The sequence below is a fragment of the Rhinopithecus roxellana genome, chromosome 21, assembly GCF_007565055.1.
Source record: "Rhinopithecus roxellana isolate Shanxi Qingling chromosome 21, ASM756505v1, whole genome shotgun sequence".
Classification (NCBI taxonomy): domain Eukaryota; kingdom Metazoa; phylum Chordata; class Mammalia; order Primates; family Cercopithecidae; genus Rhinopithecus; species Rhinopithecus roxellana.
This window is the reverse complement of record NC_044569.1, coordinates 57,511,689-57,535,498: the sequence shown is the minus strand read 5'-3', so window position 1 is coordinate 57,535,498 and position 23,810 is coordinate 57,511,689. Positions and strand designations below refer to the sequence as shown.

The following is a 23,810-nucleotide window of genomic DNA, read 5'->3' as shown; positions in this document are numbered from 1 at the left end:
ATAATGACCATATACAAATCACAAAGCAAACCTTAACTTAAATGAATCAATAGTATAGAGGCAACATTCTTTGATCATAAGGCAATAAAATTAGAAGAAATATCCACATCTCACCCAATTTAAAAATTAAAAAGCATATTTCTAAGTAATTAAAGAATAAATTATAATGTGAATAATCTGATAGCACATGTTGTATCAACACCACCACCACCATCACCACCCAGAACAGAATTTATTCGGGGAAACTAGAGGAGACAGTAGCAACAGCAACTATGCAGGTCCCTGTTACCCATCACATACTGGGTCATTCCAGGAGGATCTTGCAGGGCAAGACTGCAGACCTGGGAGAGAGACATTGGTCCTTGGGCTATGAGGCCTAAGCTACATTATTGGAGAAGGCTAGCCTCTTTCCTGGGGCTGGGGTCTCATAGCAATATGACATGGGAAAATCTTGGCCTTTGGTCCTCTTCTGCAACATTATCTTTTATGCTTGAGGGAACATGAGGGTCTCCTCTAGCATAGTAAAGAGGCTGGGGTCCAAGCCTTATGATTGCCACTATATGATGTAGCCTGATCTTTCATCTCAGCATCCTAAAAAGATTATCTTAAGAACATGCTGTAGCCAATTTCCAAGGAGATCTGTAATCATTAAAGAAATTAGAGCAGCAATTAAAATTCACTCAAGACATCAGACCAAGAAGATTGTTCAGGCAAAATCTACCAAATATTTAAGAAATTATGAATCTCCATCTTATACAAACTGTTTCAAAGAACAGGGAAAGGCATACTGTGTCCTAATTTATTTTATGATTTTTGGTACCAAAATCAGGCTGATAAATTAACAAAAAGAAATGTACAGATTAGTCTTATTTATGAATAAAGACCTAAAAATCTTAAATAAAATATTAGCACATCAAATTCCTAAACAAATATATAGATATATAACAAATAATTTCTACTCTGTAAGGTTTATTCCAGGGATTTAATGATAATTTAACAATAGTCAACCTATTTATATAATTTATCATAGTAACAGATTAAAGAGAAAGAATTATCTTGATAGATGCAGAAAAATTTACATTATTTACTTTATAAAAACCCATAGAAAACTAGAAATAGATTTTTTTGAAAAATATGAGGCTATCTACCAAAATATGGACAAATATGCTTAATTTTAAAAACTTAAAAGCACTCTTTTTAAAGCCAGGAACAAAAGAAAGAGTCCAGCTACTCATTATTTCTATTCTTCATAGTACTAGAGGTCCTAGGGCCAGAAAAAAGGGCAAGTAAAAGAAATAAATCTATAACGGTTGAAAATGAAATAACAAACTTTCACTTTTGTAAAAAATAATGATCATCTACAAAATCCACGAGAATTTACAAACCATTGGAACCAATGAAACAGAAAGTTATTAAAGTTGCTGAATATAAGATTACTATACAAAAATTAATAAAAATAAGCAATGCAAACATTTAATTTAAAAATACATTATTTACATTAGCAATTACAAACTACCTAAGAATACATAATAAAAAGAGCCTTTTGGGAAAACCATAAATTTTTATTGAAGGATATACAAGAATATGTAAATAAATTAAGAAATATGTTCAAGGATGAGAAAAGACTCAAATTCATTAGGATGCCAAGTTTTCCCAGGTTGTTTTATAAATGCAATGCAATTTCAGTCAAAATCTTAAAAGGCAGTACCCCACTGCTTACACTGCTACTAAAATTCATGTAGGGCTAAGCCATAAACAGCTAAATATTGTCAAGACAATTTTGAAGAATGAAAATAATGCTAACAATATTAATAATGGGAATATTTGCCCTGCCAGATATTAAGACATTTTAGGTCTCTAAAAAGTAAAACAGTGTGCTTTTGCTAGATGGATAAACAAAATAGAGCAATGAAACAGAAGAGGCTAGAAGCACACATAGAGTTGGCATTATAAATCAGAAGGAAAAGATGAAATGTTCAATTACTGGTGTTTGAACAATTGTCTAACCATACGAAAAATGATAAAATTAAATTCCTGCCTTTTACCATGCATAAAATAACTTACAGATGGGCTAAAGACTTAAATGTGAAAAAGCAAAAATATAAAATTTTTTAGAAGAAACTCTAAAAACTCTTTTTAATCTCAATTTAGAGATGGTATTTCATAAACAATTCATTAAAAGCCCAAGCAGCAAAGGAAAATATTGATAAATTGAGGTCTATTAAAACAAGAAAAATGTATGATGAACATAGGCAAACAAGACAAGAGAAAAACGGAATAAAAGATATAAACGGAAAAATTACAGAAGAGCAAAGCCTAAATGGCCAAAATATATTCATGAACATATCCTCAATCTCCCCAAATAAATAGGGGAATGCAAATTAAAACCACAAGATACTATAGGGTACACACTGAATAAAAATTTTTAAAAATATATGTTAATAATGATTATGGGGAATAGGAATCTTCATATACTACTGGTGGTAATTAATGTGGTACAACCATTTTTGGAGGTAACTTTTGCAACATCTAATAAACTGAAGATAAGCACATCTTCGGGTCCAGAAACTGGAGGTATCTATTCAGAGCTGCTCTTACAAATGTGCAGTAGGAGATAGGTACAGAAGAGTCCATTTCAGTGCTGTTTGCAATAGTAAAAATTAGAAGCAACCTAAATGTCCATCAGGAGAAGAATGCATAGACAACAGCATTTCCTTCATTCAATGACTATTATATAGCAGTCAGATGAATAAACTAAAGTTATGACAATCATCAAGGTACTCTCAAAAGGATAACATTAACTGAGAAAAAGCAAGTAGCATAAGCGTATGTGACAATGATAACAGGAAAATAGCAACCACCTCAGCAGCAATGGTAATACAATAGTGACTAGCACACTTCAGGAGCCATCCTAACTGCTGTTTGTGTATTAATTGAGTCAATCTCACAGCAAAATCCTATGAGGGAGGCACCGTTATTATCTCTATACATTCATCCATTGTACAGATGAATAATTTGAGGTAAAGAGGTGTGTACTATGATACTATTTATGTAAAATTCTAAAACATGCATAAATAGTATATCTTCTTTATAGATACATATGCAAACAAAAATTCATGGGAATGATATATACCAAGTTGAAGATAATGTTTATTTTGGGAAAGGAGTAGAAGGGAAGAGATAGACAGTGAGGCCTTAGACATATCTCTCATGTTTTACATCCTTAAGAAATGAGAAAGGTCTGGAGAAAACTGGACAAAGTGTTAATATCTGTTATCTCTCTTAAATCTGGATGGTGGGTACATGAATGTCTTATATTATTTTATGTATGTTTTGTCACAATTTAAAATAAAAAAAATTGAAAAGAAAGAACACAGGATGGTTTAAGCAAAAATTGGTGCCTACATAAGACTTGTAGATACACAATAATGGAAAGTTGCAGAGCAGAAAGAACAAGTTAAAATTTGAGTCCTAACTATGTGCTTATAACCTGTGTGACTTTTGGCAAGTCATTTAACTTCTCTAGGTCTCTGTTTCTTCATCTGCAAGACAGAGTTAATAATATCTCCTTCTTGAATTGTGGTGAGGAATAAATGAAAGTAAAAACCAAAACTGTTAAACAACCAGCAGCATCTGATAGTATTAATACTTACCAGCGCTATTTTCCAGAAAAGGAGTCCGATCTAAGGAAGTCTGTAGGCTGAATACCAACAGCCCCTTTACCAACTGCCGTGGCTATTGTTCCAATTCAGGACAAGCAACTGGCAAAAGCAAGGCAGGGTCCTAGATCTAGAGATGGGGGTAAAAATCGGTTTAGTAGGATCGGGACTCCAGAGTAAGGGAGAAATCAAAAGCTCAGTTATAGGACCTGGGCACAAGCCACACATGAAGCAAACCTCTGCCTTGTTCAGAGACTGGAGGGATGTAAGGAGCCCTTAGATCTCAGGAGGAAGTTGCCCTTGTTGACTTTGGAAGAGCATCTTTCAGTGGGCGGACCATGAAGGCTTGGAAATTCTTTTCTTCTGGTCTTTTTGTAATTTCTTTTGTGTGTCTGCGCATACAGGGGAGCGTAGGCTAGAAAATGAAAAGGACAACTTTGAAAAGGGAGCTGAAGACAGGTTCATCCTGGATGCCCCAGATTTGGGGCAACTGATGAAGATCAATGTTGGCCACAACAATAAGGGGGGATCTGCAGGTTGGTTCCTGTCCAAGGTGAGTTCAGCTGCTTCTCTGTGGTCCCTGTGGCCTTGGAAGGGGGGCTTCTTGTTCTTCAGAGGGTTGTATCTCAGCCCCAACTTCCGTCTCTAGGTCCATCTGCATTCACTCTTCTACCTAAACCAGATGGCCAGTCATTCTGTCCTCCTTATGGTCTCTAAGACTTCACCCATGTTATCTTCATAGGAAGCCCAGTAATTTCTTTCTTTCTCTCTCTCTCTCTCTTTTTTTAGGGTACATGTGCACAATGTGCAGGTTTGTTACATAAGTATACTAGGTATACGTGTGCCATGTTGGTGTGCTGCACCCATCAACTCATCATTTACATTAGGTATTTCTCGTAATGCCATCCCTTCCCCAACACCCCACGCCCCGACAAGCCCTGGTGTGTGATGTTCCCCTCCCTGTGTCCAAGTGATCTCATTGTTCAATTCCCACCTATGAGTGAGAACATGTGGTGTTTGGTTTTCCATCCTTGTGATAGTTTGCTGAGAATGACAGTTTCCAGCTTCATCCATGTCCATGCAAAAGACGTGAACTCATCCTTTTCTATAGGAAGCCCAGTACTTTCGTCTGAACCTAGCCAGGGCCTATTCATTGGAACTTCTGGCTACATTTCACTGGCCAAATATGTATCAGGTGGACACTCTAGCTGCAGTGAAAACTGGGAAATCAAGTGGTTAGCTTTCAGCATGTAGAATAGAAGTGGACTAGGAAGAAGGTGATTGGAAAGGGTGTTGAGTGACCATCCTAGTGATGGCCACACTTCTTTTCATAATTAGTCTGAAAGTTCCTTCAGGGCACTTCCCTAGCTCTTGGCATGGGACTGGGCATTGAATCAACAAAGGAGGAAATGCCCAAGTTCCTTTGGAAAGGAAGGGCTTGCCTGATCCTAAGAGCAGCAAACCTGGTACTGAACAGGGTACCAGGAGGCTAAGTGGAACTGCTGCTTGGATTGGAGAAGAAATAGGGTGGGAGTCCAGAATCCAAATAGCCGATACACCAGCAGAGGTGTATTTTCAAGTGGTTTTCTATTTAGCTGGGCAAAGTGGGGAGAGGAGGCCTGTGCATTTTATGACCTCAGCCAGGGTGGGCCACAGAACAGGTACTTTGAAGTCCACTTCCTTCATTCTGAAAAGGAAGACAGTAGAGTGAAAACACAAGGTTTGGTAGATGCAGCTTTGAAGGATGAACAGTTTCACCCTCTTGAACTCAGGTTCCTTCTTGGTCACATGGGTGCATTGTGCTCTCAGGAAAGTTTTCCAAGGAGGCAGGTTCACATGCCAAGATGTATTTCTTTGTTTCTTTGTTGCCTTCAGTCTCAAAGGGCAGCTTGGCAAGATGTGAAATCTATGGGTGAAAACACTTTTTTCCTTTAAAACTTTGTGGATTCTATTCCATTAAATTCTGAAATTTGATATTGAGGCCAAGTAGACTTTCGTTTCTTTCTGGGTAACCTAATTTTTTTCCTGCCAGATGCTTGCAGATGTTTTTCTTTATATTAATTCAAAAGTCTTGCCAGACAGCATCTAGGAGTGGGGCCTATGTTAGCCCTTCCTTCCTTCTTCCTTCCTTCCTTCCTTCCTTCCTTCCTTCCTTCCTTCCTTCCTTCCTTCCTTCCTTCCTTCCTTCCTTCCTTCCTTCCATGTTTGTTTTTAATTTCTCTGGAACACAGTATGTGTTTTCTATCTGATGGGCAGGCTGTTATTCATTTATTATTATAATTAATTTATTTATAGATCAGAAAAGAGATTTCTTATTGTATGTTAGATTCTTGCTTGGGTGGCATTTGTTCTGGTCTCTTCCTCAGGACAGCCAATTGCCCGCCTATTAGATTTCCATTCTCTATCTTCCAAAACTGGCATCTTCCCCTTTACTCCCCTTTACTCCGGTCATCTCTACTTTTTTGCATTCCTTGAGAACTTGTCAAATTCCCACCACATCATTGATTTGCTGTTCCACACTGAGTTCCACTTCTTTCTCCTGTCAATGTGTATTTCAATTTTGAATGTATTTCTTTTCATTATTTTTTTCTTACAAAACTAATACATGTCCATCATAAAACATTTAGAAAATACAAATAAACAACAAAAAAACCACTCATAATTTTACCACCCAAACATAACCAGTTAATATTTTGATGAATATCCTCTAGCCATTTTTCTATTAATAGATATATTAATATATCAGTTTTTAAAATATAGGGTCAAAATGAATACAATATTTTACAAACTTGTTTTCATTTTTAAATATAGCATGCATTTGTCCCCATGTTATTTAAATATAATAACCTGGTTATTTTACAATATAATTTTACAATATATATATATATATTTTGAGACGGAGTGTTGCTCTGTCACTGAGACTGGAGTGCAGTGGTGCAATCTCGGCTTACTGCAATCTCTGCCTCCCAGGTTCAAGCAAGTCTCCTGCCTCAGCTCCCAAGTAGCTGGGATTACAGGTGCGCACCACCATGCATGGCTAATTTTTGTAGTTTTGGTAGAGACAGGGTTTCACCATGTTGACCAGGCTGGTCTCAAACTCCTGACCTTAGGTGATATGTCCGCCTCAACCTCTGAAAGTGCTAGGTTTACAGGTGTGAGCCACTACGCCTGGCTACAATGTAATTTTTAATGACCAAAATAAGTGTTTTAGATCTACCATGACTTATTAAATCAGTCTCCTTTTGTCAAATGTTTTTATTTTTTCCTCAAAATTATTGTATAATATAATTATGCTATATACTGTATATTATGTAATATATAAAATGTATATTATGCTGTACAGGTTGAATATACCTTATTGTAAATGCTTGGGACCAGAAGTGTTTCAGATTTCAGGTCTTTTTGAATTTGGAATATTTGCATATATATAATGAGATATCTTGGGATGGGACCCAAGTCTAAACATGAAATTTATTTGTTTCATATACACCTTATGCAAATAGCCTGAAGGTAATTCAACATAATATTTGTTAATACTTTGTTACATGAAGCAAAGTTTTGACTGTGTTTGGACTGTGACCCCTCATATAAGGTCTGGTGTGGAATTTTCCACTTTTGGTGTGTTGTCAGCACTCAAAAACTTTTGGACTTTGGAGCATTTTGGATTTCGGGTTTCAGATTAGGGATGTTCAACCTGTGTGTATGTATATACAGTATACTATTATACTATAAATAGTGCTGTGACAAACATTTCTTGCCTTATCTTTATGTAAATCTATGATTATTTCTTACAGTAAATTCTCAGGAGTTGGTGAAAGAACAGGCAGAATTTTAAGAACTTTGATCTATTTGCTGCTGTATAGTTTTATTTTTCTTGATTCCCTTTCTTAGTTATTTTTTAATCTCATCTGATTGTCTTTTTATTGTAGTCTCATCTATCTTTAAAGATATTTACTCCTATTTCATAAAGACTAAATCTTCTTATATTCTCTTAAGCACATCAGTTGAATGGTATGAATTCTTTTGGTGTGTCCCATATTAGGTTCTTTCCAGAGTTCTGCCCTTCCTCTGATTCTTTGGAATGATCTCTGTCTTTGATTCAAGAATTTGCAAGGCCTTAAGTTAGTGTATTCCCTTTACCCAACCTCAAATGAGGTGGGTCTTGTTCAGACTTGGTATCTGACGATAGTCAAGGTGCCCCTGAAACATAGGGCATGCTTATTAAATCTCCCATCTTCCTACTCCTCCTCTCCTCTTCTTCCTCCCACTTCTATTTTCATTCTTGGCTCCAGTTGGGTAATAACCAAACTCCCATCTCACATCCAGGGTTGATTGGAGGCTCTTAGTCCAATTCTTAGATCCTGGATGGTACTGTCCTGGTATAGCTCTGCCCTGATGTGTTGATGGTTTCTTTTCTTATTCCTATTGCCTGAGTCTTTGATACAAGTTGGTTGCATTTTATGCAAGAGATGCATTCCTAAAAATCTATCTATCTATCTACCTACCTACCTACCTACCTACCTACCTACCTACCTACCTATCTACCTATCTATTCTTTTGAGATGGAGTCTCATTCTATCGCCCTGACTGGAGTGCAGTGGCATGATCTTGGCTCACTGCAAGCTCTGCCTCCTGGGTTTGCACCGTTCGCTTGCCTCAGCTTCCCAAGTAGCTGGGACTACAGGTGCCCGCCACCACGCCTGGCTAATTTTTTTGTATTTTTAGCAGAAACGGGGTTTCACCGTGTTAGCCAGGATGGTCTTGATCTCCTGACCTCATGATCCGCCCGCCCCAAAGTGCTGGAACTACAGGCGTGAGCCCACACCTGGTTAAAATCTATATACTTTGAAATTCATTTGAGACAGAATTTTCTGCAGGAATAATGTAAAGCAGAGGGTTGTGCACTTTGAACATATATGGAGAGAACTGTGAAGGTGTGTTTTTGTTCTAATGCTTTTGTTTTTTACAGTATAGTCTTCAATATTTTACAAAGCTACCAGATGCTTGCTTAGTCTTGGTAGCATTTTATCATTGTAATCCTGTTCTAAAGTGATCAAATTTTTAAAACAAATTTTATTGTGTATATTTAAGGTATATAACATGATGTTATGAGATACATATGGATAGTAAAAAGGTTACTACCCATATTGTGTTATGACTAGAGAACAGTATTCTAGCTATTAACAATTCTACTTATCCTAGAGCAAGTTTTCAGCTGGATCTCCTGGGCACATTTTGAGAGGGCCCCTCAGCTCTTTGGTATACTCTAGAAGGCACACTTATTTCAGCCTCACTAACTTAGCTCACATGGGAGTCCCTGAGGGAGGCATCATAGATTCCATTAGCCTTACTGTTGGTAGCTGATGTTTTCTGAACGGATCATAAGGTCCTAGGATTCGGGCTCGCAGTTCCTCTTGCATGGGCTCTGCTTCTCACCAATAAGGTCAGAATCCCAACCTTCAGCCTGTGAGGACAGTGATGATTTTGTCATAGTTTGCAAATCCAGGCTTCCAGTTCTTGTGACCAGTCTCACAGTTCACATGCTGCCAAATTGTTTGCTTCAATTTAAAAAATGATCTGCAGCAGTGGAGGGAGCACTGTCTCAGTAATTCAAGTCAGAAGGTAATTGCCAGTCATTCCTGTATGATTCTAGGCTTTACCAGGTGTCCTGGACATAGTTGTGTCCTCATGATAAGCTTTCCTTGGGCCACGAAGCTGATACTGGTATATTCTTAAAGTAGACTCAAGTGATTGGAAGATTGGATTAGATCTCCAGGTGCACCCTCAACAACACTTATCTACATCCCTGTCCCCTCTTCTCCTTCCCAGATTGTCATTGAAGATATTGGGAACAAAAGAAAATATGACTTCCCCCTTAACCGCTGGCTGGCCTTGGACGAAGACGATGGCAAAATCCAAAGGGATATCTTAGTGGGCGGAGCTGAGACCACAGGTAGATTTGAAGAAAGGGGAGGCTCTTTTGGGTATTTTACTTTCTGCCTAAGGATTGGTGTTGGCATCTGGGGGGCTGGAGGCCTGTGATCAAACAGAAGCCAGCGGGGTCTGCAGACAGCATTCCTCCTGCTCCTGAAACTGTTCTGTCCCACTGGGTTGCAGCCTGGGGCTCTGTTGTTGCCAGAGAGTCTGGGGGATGCTGCTAAGCAGATATCAACTGCCCAGGGCAAAGGAAGGTATCCATAGGATGAAGCCAGAATGTGAATTTCTGACAAGCATGGATGTTTCCCAGGACATTGATTGACTCTGAACTCTTCCTGATATTGAGTGCTTAGTATATGCCAGGCCTTCTTCTAGGTAGATACCTGACCCGCATGGTGTCCTTCAATCCTCACAACCACCCAATAAGGTAGGAACTGTTATTGTTTCCATCTCACAGATGAGGAAACTGAGGCACATGGAAGAGCCTTGTCCAAGGGCACACAGCAGGCAAGTGATAGATTCAGGATTTGGTCTGCTTCCTAAAGCCCTAACCTGTATGAATTCCATGGAAAACTTCCAACGCCCAACATGGCAGTCACGGTCATAGATGTTCTAGAAAATCAACGTTGATATTGTGAACATCTGAGAATATTCTCTGCAGCAGAACCTCCCATGACTCACCATGGGAGAAAATCCCATGTTCTGTAGCATAATGTGCAAATTTCTCCACAATTTGGCTCCATTTATCCTACCTACAGAGTCTTCCCACACCCTCTCTCCCACTGCACATTCACACCTTCCTTTCTCCCCTCCATCTTGTTCCCATGCCTGCCCTCTCCTCTCAACTCCCTGCTTGCCTTGCTCTTTCTCTCTCTATCCTTGGAACCTGCCTTCTCCTCATCCTGCAAGGCCTTTTCTCTTCTTTCTGCCTCTCAAATTCCTGTTCCCAGTCACTTCCTCTGAGCCTTCCCTGACCTTCTCTGGCCTGAGTAATTTCTCCCTTCTTTGGCTCTATGCATCCTTGGCAGACCTTTATTGCTGCTGTTTAGAAGACTAAATGCTCCTCTACTCCAGTGCTTTTCAACCTCAGCATTGTGACCTGATCATTGTGAGGTGTGGTACAAGTCATCTACAGACTAAAGTTTGCAGTTTACTTAAAAACATACTGGAATAGACTTAATATAGTCCCATTGAATGTGTGAATATTATATGTCTCCTAGTGATAGAAGAAGAGCAGAAATGATAACAGCTGGGAATTGATTATATCCTAAACCATGGAAGTATGTCTGATGTGGGGACACCATTTCTCCATGCATCTTAGAGAAATAAAGCTCGAGACTTTTTTTTTTTTTTTCCTAGAGCAGTGGCCATTCCTTTTTATTTATTTACTCCCCAAAGGCCTGGCATCTAGTAAGCACTCAATAAATGCTGGACAAAAGGAAATGTAAGTTTAAGAATGAATGATGCACCCGTGTAGTTGCATGTATTACCACTCAAAGAAATTTGGGATTTTTATTTCTCTGAGGTTACGGGATAAGAGTGTGACGGATGGTAGGGTGAGGGATGGGTGGGGGAATTAACAAGGCTTAAAGTGACAACTGCCTTAGACCCCAGGTCAGAATTAAAGAATGTAGGCCAGGTGTGGTGGCTCATGCCTGTAATCCCACCACTTTGGGAGGCCGAGGTAGGTGGCTCACTTGAGACCAGGAGTTCGAGACCAGCCTGGCCAACATGGTGAAATGCTGTCTCTACTAAAAATACAAAAATGAACCAAGTTGGTGGCACACATCTGTAATCCCAGTCACTCAGGAGGCTGAGACACGAGAATTGCTTGAGCCTGGGAAGCAGAGGTTGCAGGGAACTGAGATCGTACCACTAGACTCCAGCCTGGGTGACAGAGTGAGACTCTGTCTCAAAAAAAAAAAAAAAAAAAAAAAAAAAAAAAAAAATCTAGGCCAGTCCTTAGCAGAATTGCCTGTTCAAATGTTTGCCTTTGGTATTTTCTTTTATTTCACCCTGTCTCAGAGTTTAATCTCCCTTTGCTAGTTCTTCCTCAGAATTCCATGTCCTCATATTGCCTCCTGATAGACCAGAACCTCAAATGGCCCAACCAACAATGTTTTCTCTCTCCCTCAATCCTCCCTCACCCTACCACATCAGGCAGCAAAGGAGGACATTAATGTCCTCTATTAAAAGTTATGTTTTTAAGTTATCAGCAAAAGAGCAAGCGAAATGAATCAGATAGCCCTGAATATAAATCTCCATTAATGGAGTTGACTATTTTAATTAGATTAGACATAACAGAATTCATCTGGCAGCTATTAATAATGTAGGCATGGTAATTATCATTAATAATAAGTACTATTCTTAGCCATCCCGAGTTCCTCCTCCTCTTTGTTAGTTTCCTGTAATCAGCACTGACAGCTTCCTGTAATAATATGTGCGGTTTATTCTCAAACTCAGATGCATTGGACATACAAACTCTGGAAAAGATGAAATGAAGTCGAGAGGGACATTAGGTGGCATCTGGAGGAACAGGACATGATGGGGAAAGAGGATGTGTGGAGGAGGAGGGCTTTGGGGGTGTCGTAACCAGGAAGGGGAGGAAGGGGTGGGATATTATGATGCAGCTCACATTGAACACTCTCTTTCCTGTTGTTTCCACACCAGCTATTACGTATATTGTCACCGTCTTCACTGGGGATGTCCGGGGGGCTGGTACCAAATCCAAAATCTACTTGGTCATGTATGGGGCCAGAGGGAATAAGAACAGTGGGAAAATCTTCCTGGAGGGCGGCGTGTTTGACCGAGGCCGCACGGACATCTTCCACATCGAGCTGGCTGTCCTCCTTAGCCCCCTGAGTCGGGTCTCCATCGGGCATGGCAATGTGGGTGTCAACAGAGGCTGGTACTGTGAGAAGGTAAGGGATGCCCCTGAAGACAACCTTCCCTGATTCAACCCGTCTCCTCTTTAACTTGCAAGTAAAAACTTTAACCTGAATCCTATTTCCTCTGAACTAGTTACAGAGTGCATGGGCAATCTCTTTCACTGGGCATTTTGGGTGGTTATGTGTCCATCTATCTTACCTCAAGGGTGGTCAGGAACAGGGGCTGTTCTGTACATGCATCCAAGGGCCAAGCAGGACAGGTTATCCAGAGGTGTTCAGTTGGTGGTTATGATTATCCTGATTCCTGGTGTAGTGTTTCACTCACTCAGCTTATAAATCTTTCAATCAATAAGTATTTTAAAGTATATGTTTTTATTGTGGGATACTTATACTTTAAAGAATATATATTAATAACTGCATGTCATAGGGAATGTTAAAAAGCAAACCTCAATTTTGTCTATCACACAGCTTGAGAGCGAGAACATTCGAGATGCTTTTGAAACTCCTCTGTGTCCTTCCACAGTCATATAGTCCTCTTTCCCTCAAAGGGCACATACTATTATGAATTTTGTCTATCTATAAACTTGTATTGTTTGTAACTGGCAATTTTTATCCCTCCCTCCCTGCCTCCCTGCCTGCCTGCCTGCCTGCCTTCCTGCCTTCCTTCCTTCCTTCCTTCCTTCCTTCCTTCCTTCCTTCCTTCCTTCCTTCCTCCCTCCCTCCCTCCCTCCCTCCCTCCCTCCCTCCCTTCCTTCCTCCCTCCCTCCCTTCCTTCCTCCCTTCCTTCCTTCTGTTTTTTTTTTGGACAGAGTTTCACTTCTGTCACCCAGGCTGGAGTGCAGTGGCACAATCTCAGCTCACTGCAACCTCCACCTCCTAGGTTCAAGCGATTCTCCTGCCTCAGCCTCCCAAGTAGCTGGGATTACAGGCATGCACACCACGCCTGGCTAATTTTGTATTTTTAGTAGAGATGGGGTTTCACCATGTTGGCCAGGCTGGTCTTGAACTCCTGACCTCAGGTGATCTGCCTGCCTCGGCCTCCCAAAGTGCTGGGATTACAGGAGTGAGCCACCGCACCTGGCAATAACTGTCAATTTTCACTTAACATTATGTTTTAGAGATTTGTCCAAATGGTAACAGAAGCTGTAGTTCATCCATTTCCCTGCTGCAAAGTATTCCATTGTATGACTGAGTTACAATTTATTTGTCCATTCTTCTGTTGATGGATATTTTGGAGTGATTTACTGATTTTTACTACTATGAGCAGTCTTGCCATGAAGTTCTTGTACATGTATCTTTGTAGAAGTGTGCAAGAGCTTCTCAGAATGAAAGTGCTAGGTCACAGGGCAAGTGAATCTTCAGCGTTATAGGATAACTGTTACTTCCAAAGTATTCCAGATTGTTTTCCAAAATAGTTGCACCATTTTACTCTCCTGTCAGCCATGTGTAAGAGATACTTTGTTTTATACATTCTTGTAAATGAATTTTTAATTTTCACCATTTTGGAGCTTGTAAAATTACCCTGTTGTGGTTTTCATTCTTATTTTTATGATTACTACCAAGGTTGAATGTGTGTGTGTTTTTCTACTGGCCATTCATGTTTCTTTTTATGTAAAATGTCTGTTCATGTCTTTTACTGATTTTCCTATTGACCAATCTATCTTTGGATTTATTTTTAGGAGTTTTAAAATTTAATCTGGATATTAATCCTTTGTTGATAATATATGTTCAAATATTTTCTCATAGTTTGTGATGTTCTTTGAGTAAGATTTAAAAGTATCTAGTTTATCAATCTTTTCCTTTATGACTAATGCATTTGGTATTATTGAAAGAAATCTATTTATTTCAGAGCTATGAAGACATTCTCCTATATCCTTTTCTAAAAATTGTTGTTTTAATTTTTCCATTTATGTTTTTAAAATACTAGGAATTGAATTTTGTGAGGGAGAAATTCAATTTTATTTTTTTCCATGTAGATATGCCAATGTTCCAGCAACATTTATTGAAGGCCTTTTAAAACTTGACCAAGGTTAAGAATCACCTGGAATTCTTGTTAAAAATAGATTCCTAGGCTCTAATTCAGAGCAAATGAGTCAGAATTTACAGGTAATCTGGATATTTAGCAGGTGGTTTAGATAATTCTTATCATTGAGAAAGTTTTGGAAGCACTGATTTACTAAATAGTAATTCTTTTCCCACTGTTCTGAAAAGACATTTCTATCACACATAAAATTCACAAAATGCATGGCTTTGCCCCTGAGTTTTCTAGTCTGTTCCATTTATTTAGTTTATTTCTACACTAATATAACACTCACTATCTTCATTTTTACCTCTGTACTGTCTTAGTATCTGCTGGGGAAATTTGTTCACCTTGTTATTCTTCCTCCAGAATGTTTTGACTATTCATAACCACTTACCCTTCCAAAGAAATCTTTATTTGTTTATTTTGCCAAATCCCATGAAGAACAGTGTTGAACAGAATTCATCTGGACCTATAGATTCATTTGAAAGAACTGATATCTTTACTATATTGACTTTCCCTATCTACGGATATGGTATACTTCTTAAAATTTATGTCGTCTTTAATAGTTTTCAGTATAGTTTTATGTTTTTGATAAAGGAATTGCATGTCTGTTAGGTACGTTTAAGAGACCTTATAACTTTTGTTACTATTATAAATGGTATCTCTTTAAAAATTATATTTTCTAACAATTTGTTGCTGATATAGAAATGGAAGTATTTTCTGGACATTTAGTTTACATAAGCCCATTTTGCTAAACTCTATTGTTAATTCTGATAATGTCTCAATAATTATTTGTTTTTTTCTGTAGGAAGTCAAATTATAAATTATAACAGTTTTTTTTAAATTTTCAAAGCTTGTAGTTCTTTTTTCTTTTTTGTTTATTTGACCACATGGCCTAAGACCTACAGTACAATGCTGAGTAGTAGGATTAATAGTGGATATCTTTATTTTGTTTCTGATTTTAAAGGAGCTGCTTCTAATATTTTATTTGGTTGATTTTTTTTTGCAAGTTTATGGTAGACATTCTTAGATTTGATCTGTAAAATTCCCTTCTATTTCTATATTGTAAGGAGTTTTCATGATGAATTGGCGTTAAATCTTATCTAATGCTTTTCTGCACTTAGTGAGATCGTTGTATGGTCTTTCTTTTTTATTCATTAAGTTGGTGCACTAATGTGAGTGCATTTTCTTTTTTTTTTTATTATTATACTTTTAAGTTCTAGGGTACATGTGCATAACGTGCAGGTTTGTTACATATGTATACTTATGCCATGTTGGTGTGCTGCACCCATCAACTCGTCAGCACCCATCAATTCATCATTTATATCATGTATAACTCCCCAGTGCAATCCCTCCCTCCTCCCCCCTCCCCATGATAGGCCCCAGTGTGTGATGTTCCCCTTCCCGAGTCCAAGTGATCTCATTGTTCAGTTCCCACCTATGAGTGAGAACATGCGGTGTTTGGTTTTCTGTTCTTGTGATAGTTTGCTAAGAATGATGGTTTCCAGCTGCATCCATGTCCCTACAAGGGACGCAAACTCATCCTTTTTTATGGCTGCATAGTATTCCATGGTGTATATGTGCCACATTTTCTTAATCCAGTCTGTCACAGATGGACATTTGGGTTGATTCCAAGTCTTTGCTATTGTGAATAGTGCCGCAATAAACATACGTGTGCATGTGTCTTTGTAGTAGAATAATTTATAATCCTTTGGGTATATACCCAGTAGTGGGATGGCTGGGTCATATGGTACATCTAGTTCTAGATCCTTGAGGAATTGCCATACTGTTTTCCATAATGGTTGAACTAGTTTACAATCCCACCAACAGTGTGAAAGTGTTCCTATTTCTCCACATCCTCTCCAACAACTGTTGTTTCCTGACTTCTTAATGATTGCCATTCTAACTGGTGTGAGATGGTATCTCATTGTGGTTTTGATTTGCATTTCTCTGATGGCGAGTGATGATGAGCATTTTTTCATGTGTCTGTTGGCTGAATGAATGTCTTCTTTTGAGGAATGTCTTCTTTTGAGAAATGTCTGTTCATATCCTTTGCCCACTTTTTGATGGGGTTGTTTGTTTTTTTCTTGTATATTTGTTTGAGTTCTTTGTAGATTCTGGATATTAGCCCTTTGTCAGATGAGTAGATTTCAAAAATTTTCTCCCATTCTGTAGGTTGCCTGTTCACTCTGATGGTAGTTTCTTTTGCTGTGCAGAAGCTCTTTAGTTTAATTAGATCCCATTTGTCAATTTTGGCTTTTGCTGCCGTTGCTTTTGGTGTTTTAGACATGAAGTCCTTGCCCATGCCTATGTCCTGAATGGTACTACCTAGATTTTCTTCTAGGGTTTTTATGGTATTAGGTCTAACATTTAAGTCTCTAATCCATCTTGAATTAATCTTCGTATAAGGGGTAAGGAAAGGATCCAGTTTCAGCTTTCTACTTATGGCTAGCCAATTTTCCCAGCACCATTTATTAAATAGGGAATCCTTTCCCCATTTCTTGTTTCTCTCAGGTTTGTCAAACATCAGATGGCTGTAGATGTGGTATTATTTCTGAGGACTCTGTTCTGTTCCATTGGTCTATATCTCTGTTTTGGTACCAGTACCATGCTGTTTTGGTTACTGTAGCCTTGTAGTATAGTTTGAAGTCAGGTAGCGTGACGCCTCCAGCTTTGTCCTTTTGACTTAGGATTGTCTTGGCAATGCGGGCTCTTTTTTGGTTCCATATGCACTTTAAAGCAGTTTTTTTCCAATTCTGTGAAGAAACTCATTGGTAGCTTGATGGGGATGGCATTGAATCTATAAATAACCTTGGGCAGTATGGCCATTTTCATGATATTGATTCTTCCTATCCATGAGCATGGTATGTTCTTCCATTTGTTTGTGTCCTCTTTGATTTCACTGAGCAGTGGTTTGTAGTTCTCCTTGAAGAGGTCCTTTACATCCCTTGTAAGCTGGATTCCTAGGTATTTTATTCTCTTTGAAGCAATTGTGAATGGAAGTTCGTTCCTGATTTGGCTCTCTGCTTGTCTGTTGCTGGTGTATAAGAATGCTTGTGATTTTTGCACATTAATTTTGTATCCTGAGACTTTGCTGAAGTTGCTTATCAGCTTAAGGAGATTTTGGGCTGAGACAATGGGGTTTTCTAAATATACAATCATGTCATCTGCAAACAGGGACAATTTGACTTCTTCTTTTCCTAACTGGATACCCTTGATTTCTTTCTCTTGCCTGATTGCCCTAGCCAGAACTTCCAACACTATGTTGAATAGGAGTGGTGAGAGAGGGCATCCCTGTCTTGTGCCAGTTTTCAAAGGGAATTTTTCCAGTTTTTGCCCATTCAGAATGATATTAGCTGTGGGTTTGTCATAAATAGCTCTTATTATTTTGAGGTACGTTCCATCAATACCGAATTTATTGAGCGTTTTTAGCATGAAGGGCTGTTGAATTTTGTCAAAAGCCTTTTCTGCATCTATTGAGATAATCACGTGGTTCTTGTCTTTGGTTCTGTTTATATGCTGGATTACGTTTATTGATTTGCGAATGTTGAACCAGCCTTGCATCCCAGGGATGAAGCCCACTTGATCATGGTGGATAAGCTTTTTGATGTGCTGCTGAATCCGGTTTGCCAGTATTTTATTGAGAATATTTGCATCGATGTTCATCAGGGATATTGGTCTAAAATTTTCTTTTTTTGTTGTGTCTCTGCCAGGCTTTGGTATCAGGATGATGTTGGCCTCATAAAATGAGTTAGGGAGGATTCCCTCTTTTTCTATTGATTGGAATAGTTTCAGAAGGAATGGTACCAGCTCCTCCTTGTACCTCTGGTAGAATTCAGCTGTGAATCCATCTGGTCCTGGACTTTTTTTGGTGGGTAGGCTATTAATTGTTGCCTCAATTTCATAGCCTGCTATTGGTCTATTCAGGGATTCAACTTCTTCCTGGTTTAGTCTTGGGAGAGTGTAAGTGTCCAGGAAATTATCCATTTCTTCTAGATTTTCTAGTTGATTTGCGTAAAGGCGTTTATAGTATTCTCTGATGGTTGTTTGTATTTCTGTGGGGTCGGTGGTGATATACCCTTTATCATTTTTTATTGCGTCTATTTGATTCCTCTCTCTTTTCTTCTTTATTAGTCTTGCTAGCAGTCTGTCAATTTTGTTGATCTTTTCAAAAAACCAACTCCTGGATTCATTGATTTTTTGGAGGGTTTTTTGTGTCTCTATCTCCTTCAGTTCTGCTCTGATCTTAGTTATTTCTTGCCTTCTGCTAGCTTTTGAATGTGTTTGCTCTTGCCTCTCTAGTTCTTTTAATTGTGATGTTAGAGTGTCAATTTTAGATCTTTCCTGCTTTCTCTTGTGGGCATTTAGTGCTATAAATTTCCCTCTACACACTGCTTTAAATGTGTCCCAGAGATTCTGGTATGTTGTATCTTTGTTCTCATTGGTTTCAAAGAACATCTTTATTTCTGCTTTCATTTCGTTATGTACCCAGTAGTCATTCAGGAGCAGGTTGTTCAGTTTCCATGTAGTTGAGCGGTTTTGATTGAGTTTCTTAGTCCTGAGTTCTAGTTTGATTGCACTGTGGTCTGAGAGACAGTTTGTTATAATTTCTGTTCTTTTACATTTGCTGAGGAGTGCTTTACTTCCAATTATGTGGTCAATTTTGGAATAAGTGTGATGTGGTGCTGAGAAGAATGTATATTCTGTTGATTTGTGGTGGAGAGTTCTATAGATGTCTATTAGGTCCGCTTGGTGCAGAGATGAGTTCAATTCCTGGATATCCTTGTTAACTTTCTGTCTCGTTGATCTGTCTAATGTTGACAGTGGAGTGTTGAAGTCTCCCATTATTATTGTATGGGAGTCTAAGTCTCTTTGTAAGTCTCTAAGGACTTGCTTTATGAATCTGGGTGCTCCTGTATTGGGTGCATATATATTTAGGAGGGTTAGCTCTTCCTGTTGAATTGATCCCTTTACCATTACGTAATGGCCTTCTTTGTCTCTTTTGATCTTTGATGGTTTAAAGTCTGTTTTATCAGAGACTAGGATTGCAACCCCTGCTTTTTTTTGTTCTCCATTTGCTTGGTAGATCTTCCTCCATCCCTTTATTTTGAGCCTATGTATGTCTCTGCATGTGAGATGGGTCTCCTGAATACAGCAGACTGATGGGTCTTGACTCTTTATCCAGTTTGCCAGTCTGTGTCTTTTAATTGGAGCATTTAGTCCATTTACATTTAAGGTTAATATTGTTATGTGTGAACTTGATCCTGTCATTATGGTATTAACTGGTTATTTTGCTCGTTAGTTGATGCAGTTTCTTCCTAGCCTCAATGGTCTTTACATTTTGGCATGTTTTTGCAATGGCTGGTACCGGTTGTTCCTTTCCATGTTTAGGGCTTCCTTCAGGGTCTCTTGTAAGGCAGGCCTGGTGGTGACAAAATCTCTAAGCATTTGCTTATCTGTAAAGGATTTTATTTCTCCTTCACTTATGAAACTTAGTTTGGCTGGATATGAAATTCTGGGTTTAAAATTCTTTTCTTTAAGAACGTTGAATATTGGCCCCCGCTCTCTTCTGGCTTGTAGAGTTTCTGCCGAGAGGTCTGCTGTTAGTCTGATGGGCTTCCCTTTGTGGGTAACCCGACCTTTCTCTCTGGCTGCCCTTAAGATTTTTTCCTTCATTTCAACTTTGGTGAATCTGGCAATTATGTGTCTTGGAGTTGCTCTTCTGGAGGAGTATCTTTGTGGCGTTCTCTGTATTTCCTGAATTTGAATGTTGGCCTGCCCTACTAGGTTGGGGAAGTTCTCCTGGATGATATCCTGAAGAGTGTTTTCCAACTTGGTTCCATTTTCCCCCTCACTTTCAGGCACCCCAATCAGATGTAGATTTGGTCTTTTTACATAATCCCATACTTCTTGCAGGCTTTGTTCATTTCTTTTTCTTCTTTTTTGTTTTGGTTTCTCTTCTCGCTTCATTTCATTCATTTGATCCTCAATCGCTGATACTCTTTCTTCCAGTTGATCGAGTTGGTTACTGAAGCTTGTGCATTTGTCACGTATTTCTCGTGTCATGGTTTTCATCTCTGTCATTTCGTTTATGATCTTCTCTGCATTAATTAGTCTAGCTGTCAATTCTTCCACTCTTTTTTCAAGATTTTTAGTTTCTTTGCGCTGGGTACGTAATTCCTCCTTTAGCTCTGAGAAGTTTGATGGACTGAAGCCTTCTTCTCTCATCTCATCAAAGTCATTCTCTGACCAGCTTTGATCCGTTGCTGGCGATGGGCTGCGCTCCTTTGCAGGGGGAGATGCGCTCTTATTTTTTGAATTTCCAGCTTTTCTGCCCTGCTTCTTCCCCATCTTTGTGGTTTTATCTGTCTCTGGTCTTTGATGATGGTGACGTACTGATGGGGTTTTGGTATAGGTGTCCTTCCTGTTTGATAGTTTTCCTTCTGACAGTCAGAAGGACTGTCTGTTGGTCTGTTGGAGATTGCTTGAGGTCCACTCCAGACCCTGTTTGCCTGGGTATAAGCAGAGGTTGCCGAAGATAGAATATTGCTGAACAGCGAGTGTACCTGTCTGATTCTTCCTTTGGAAGTTTCCTCTCAGGGGTGTACTCCACCCTGTGAGGTGGGGGGTGTCAGACTGCCCCTAGTGGGGGATGTCTCCCAGCTAGGCTACTCAGGGGTCAGGGACCCACCTGAGCAGGCAGTCTGTCTGTTCTCAGATCTCAACCTCCGCGTTGGGAGATCCACGGCTCTCCCCAAAGCTGTCAGACAGAGTCGTTCGCGTCTGCACCGGCCCCCGCTGCTTCCCCTGTTGGTCTTCAGCTGTGCGCTCTCCCCAGAGGTGGAGACTACAGAGACAGGCAGGCTTCCTTGAGCTGCTGTGAGCTCCACCCAGTTCGAGCTTCCCAGCAGCTTTGTTTACCTACTTAAGCCTCAGCAATGGCGGGCGCCCCTCCCCCAGCCTCGCTGCTGCCTTGCGGATAGATCCCCGCAGACTGCAGTGTTAGCAGTGAGGGAGGCTCCGTGGGCGTGGGACCCTCCCGGCCAGGTGTGGGATATATTCTCCTGGTGTGCCTGTCTGCTTAAAGCGCAGTATTGGGGTGGGAGTTACCCGATTTTCCAGGTGTTGTGTGTCTCAGTTCCCCTGGCTAGGAAAACGGATTCCCTTCCCCCTTGGCTTCCAGGTGAGGCGATGCCTCGCCCTGCTTCAGCTCTCGCTGGTCAGGCTGCAGCAGCTGACCAGCACCGATTGTCCGGCACTCCCTAGTGAGATGACCCCAGTACCTCAGTTGAAAATGCAGAAATCACCTGTCTTCTGTGTCTCTCGCGCTGGGAGTTGGAGACTGGAGCTGTTCCTATTCGGCCATCTTGCTCTGTCCCCCCGTGAGTGCATTTTCAAATGGCAAACTAACTGCTTTTTTACAAGTCAAACTTGGTGATAATAGATTGTTTTACATGTTTTTAGAGTTATTAACATTTAATATAGAATTTTTCTGGCCAGGCGTGGTGACTCAAGCCTGTAATCCCAGCACTTTGGGAGGTCAAGGCGGGTGCATCATGAGATCAGGAGATTGAGACAGGCTTGGCTAACATGGTGAAACCCCATCTCTACTAAAAAAAAAAAAATACAAAATATTAGCCGGGCGTGGTAGAGGGCACCTGTCCCAGCTACTTGGGAGGCTGAGGCAGGAGGATGGCATGAACCCAGGAGGCCGAGCTTCCAGTGAGCCGAGATTGCGCCACTGCACTCCAGCCTGGGTGACAGATTGAGACTCCATCTCAAAAAAAAAAAAAAAAAAGGAATTTTTATATCTATGTTCATGAGTAGCATTGGCCCCTTATTCCTTTCTTATATAATTGTTGATTGGTTATGATTCTAGATTGAAATGAGAAGTATGTCCTTTCCTAAAAGAGGGTGTATAAAATTGCAGTGATGTTTCCCAAATGTTTGGTTGCAGTCTCCTGCAAAATTGTATAGGTAGGGCTGTGTGTGTGTGGATGTATGTGTGTGTGTGTGTGTGTGTGTGTGTGTGTAAAATTACGGATTTTAAAGAGTAGGGTTTTGTTTTGTTTTTCTTTGCTGTTTATAGGAATATTCAGGCTCTCTATTTCTTATTCAATCTGTTTTAATGAGCTTTTTTTGGGAATTTGTACATTTGTAAGTTATCGAATGTATTGATATAAATTTATACACATCCAGTGTTCTCTTATTTTTTAACAACTGATGCATCTTTTATCCTCTGATATAATTATAAACACTTTTTATATATTATTTATTCATGCCTTGTTGCTTTTTAAAAAATATGACTCTTACAAAAAATTTATTTAGCTCTTTCAAATAACCAAGTTTTGCTTTGTGTACACTGTTTTAATTCTATTCTCTGCTTTATTGACTTCTATTCTTAACTTTATCTCTGTTTAATTTCTCTGAGTTTCTTTTGTTGTTCTTTTTCTAAATTCTTAAATTAGATTCTTAGCTCATTAATTTTTAGCCTCCTTTTTTTCTCGTACAAACATTTGATACTATAATTTTCTCTCAAAGTAGTGCTTTAGCTGCATTTCCTATATTTTATAAAATATTTTTATTCAGTTTAATTGTATTGTTTCATTTTAAAAAGCAGCTTTGTTAAAGTATAATTAACATGAAATAAAATACACACTCTTCTAAAGCATACAGTTCTGTGAGTTTTGATAAATGTACACGCCTGTGTAACCATGACTAGAACCAATATATAGAATGTTTCCATCACCCCAAAATGTTTCCTTGTGCTCCTTCACAGCCAATATCCACCACTCTAATCACTAATCTGATTTTAGTCACTAAAGATTAGGTTAGTCTTTTCTAACATTGAATATAAATGAAATCATTTAGCATGCACTTTATGTGTGTTTGTGTCTGACATTTCACTCAGAGTAATGTTTTTGGGATTCATAATGTTGTTTCATGTATTAGTAACTTATTTTTTATTGCTAAGTAGTATTCCATTCTTTGGATATATAGCAATTTGTTTATCTATTTAATCGTTGATGAACATTTGGGTCATTTTCAATTTTGGGGGTTACTATGAATAAAGCTGCTATGAATATTCATGTACAAGTCTTTGAATGGACATGTGTTTCAATTTTGTTGGATAAATACCTAATAATAGAATTTCTGGATCCATGGTAAAGATATGCTTAACTTTTAAAAAATTCCTCCAAACTGTTTTCAAAGTGGCTACATTGTTTTGTATGCCTGCCAACAATATATGAGAATTCCAGTTCTTCCATATCCTTACCATCACTTGGCATTGTCAATCTTTCT

General features: G+C 39.1%; 1 protein-coding gene across 1 annotated transcript in view; it reads left to right on the top strand.

Moving 5' to 3' along the window:
• Positions 1-23,810, top strand: part of LOXHD1 (lipoxygenase homology domains 1) — a 192,248-nt gene that overhangs the window by 46,117 nt on the left and 122,321 nt on the right. The window contains exons 6-8 of the mRNA XM_010386815.2: positions 4,064-4,212; positions 9,489-9,612; positions 12,267-12,517. Of these exons, the coding sequence (XP_010385117.1) occupies positions 4,064-4,212; positions 9,489-9,612; positions 12,267-12,517 (524 nt within the window). The remainder of the gene's footprint in view (positions 1-4,063; positions 4,213-9,488; positions 9,613-12,266; positions 12,518-23,810) is intronic.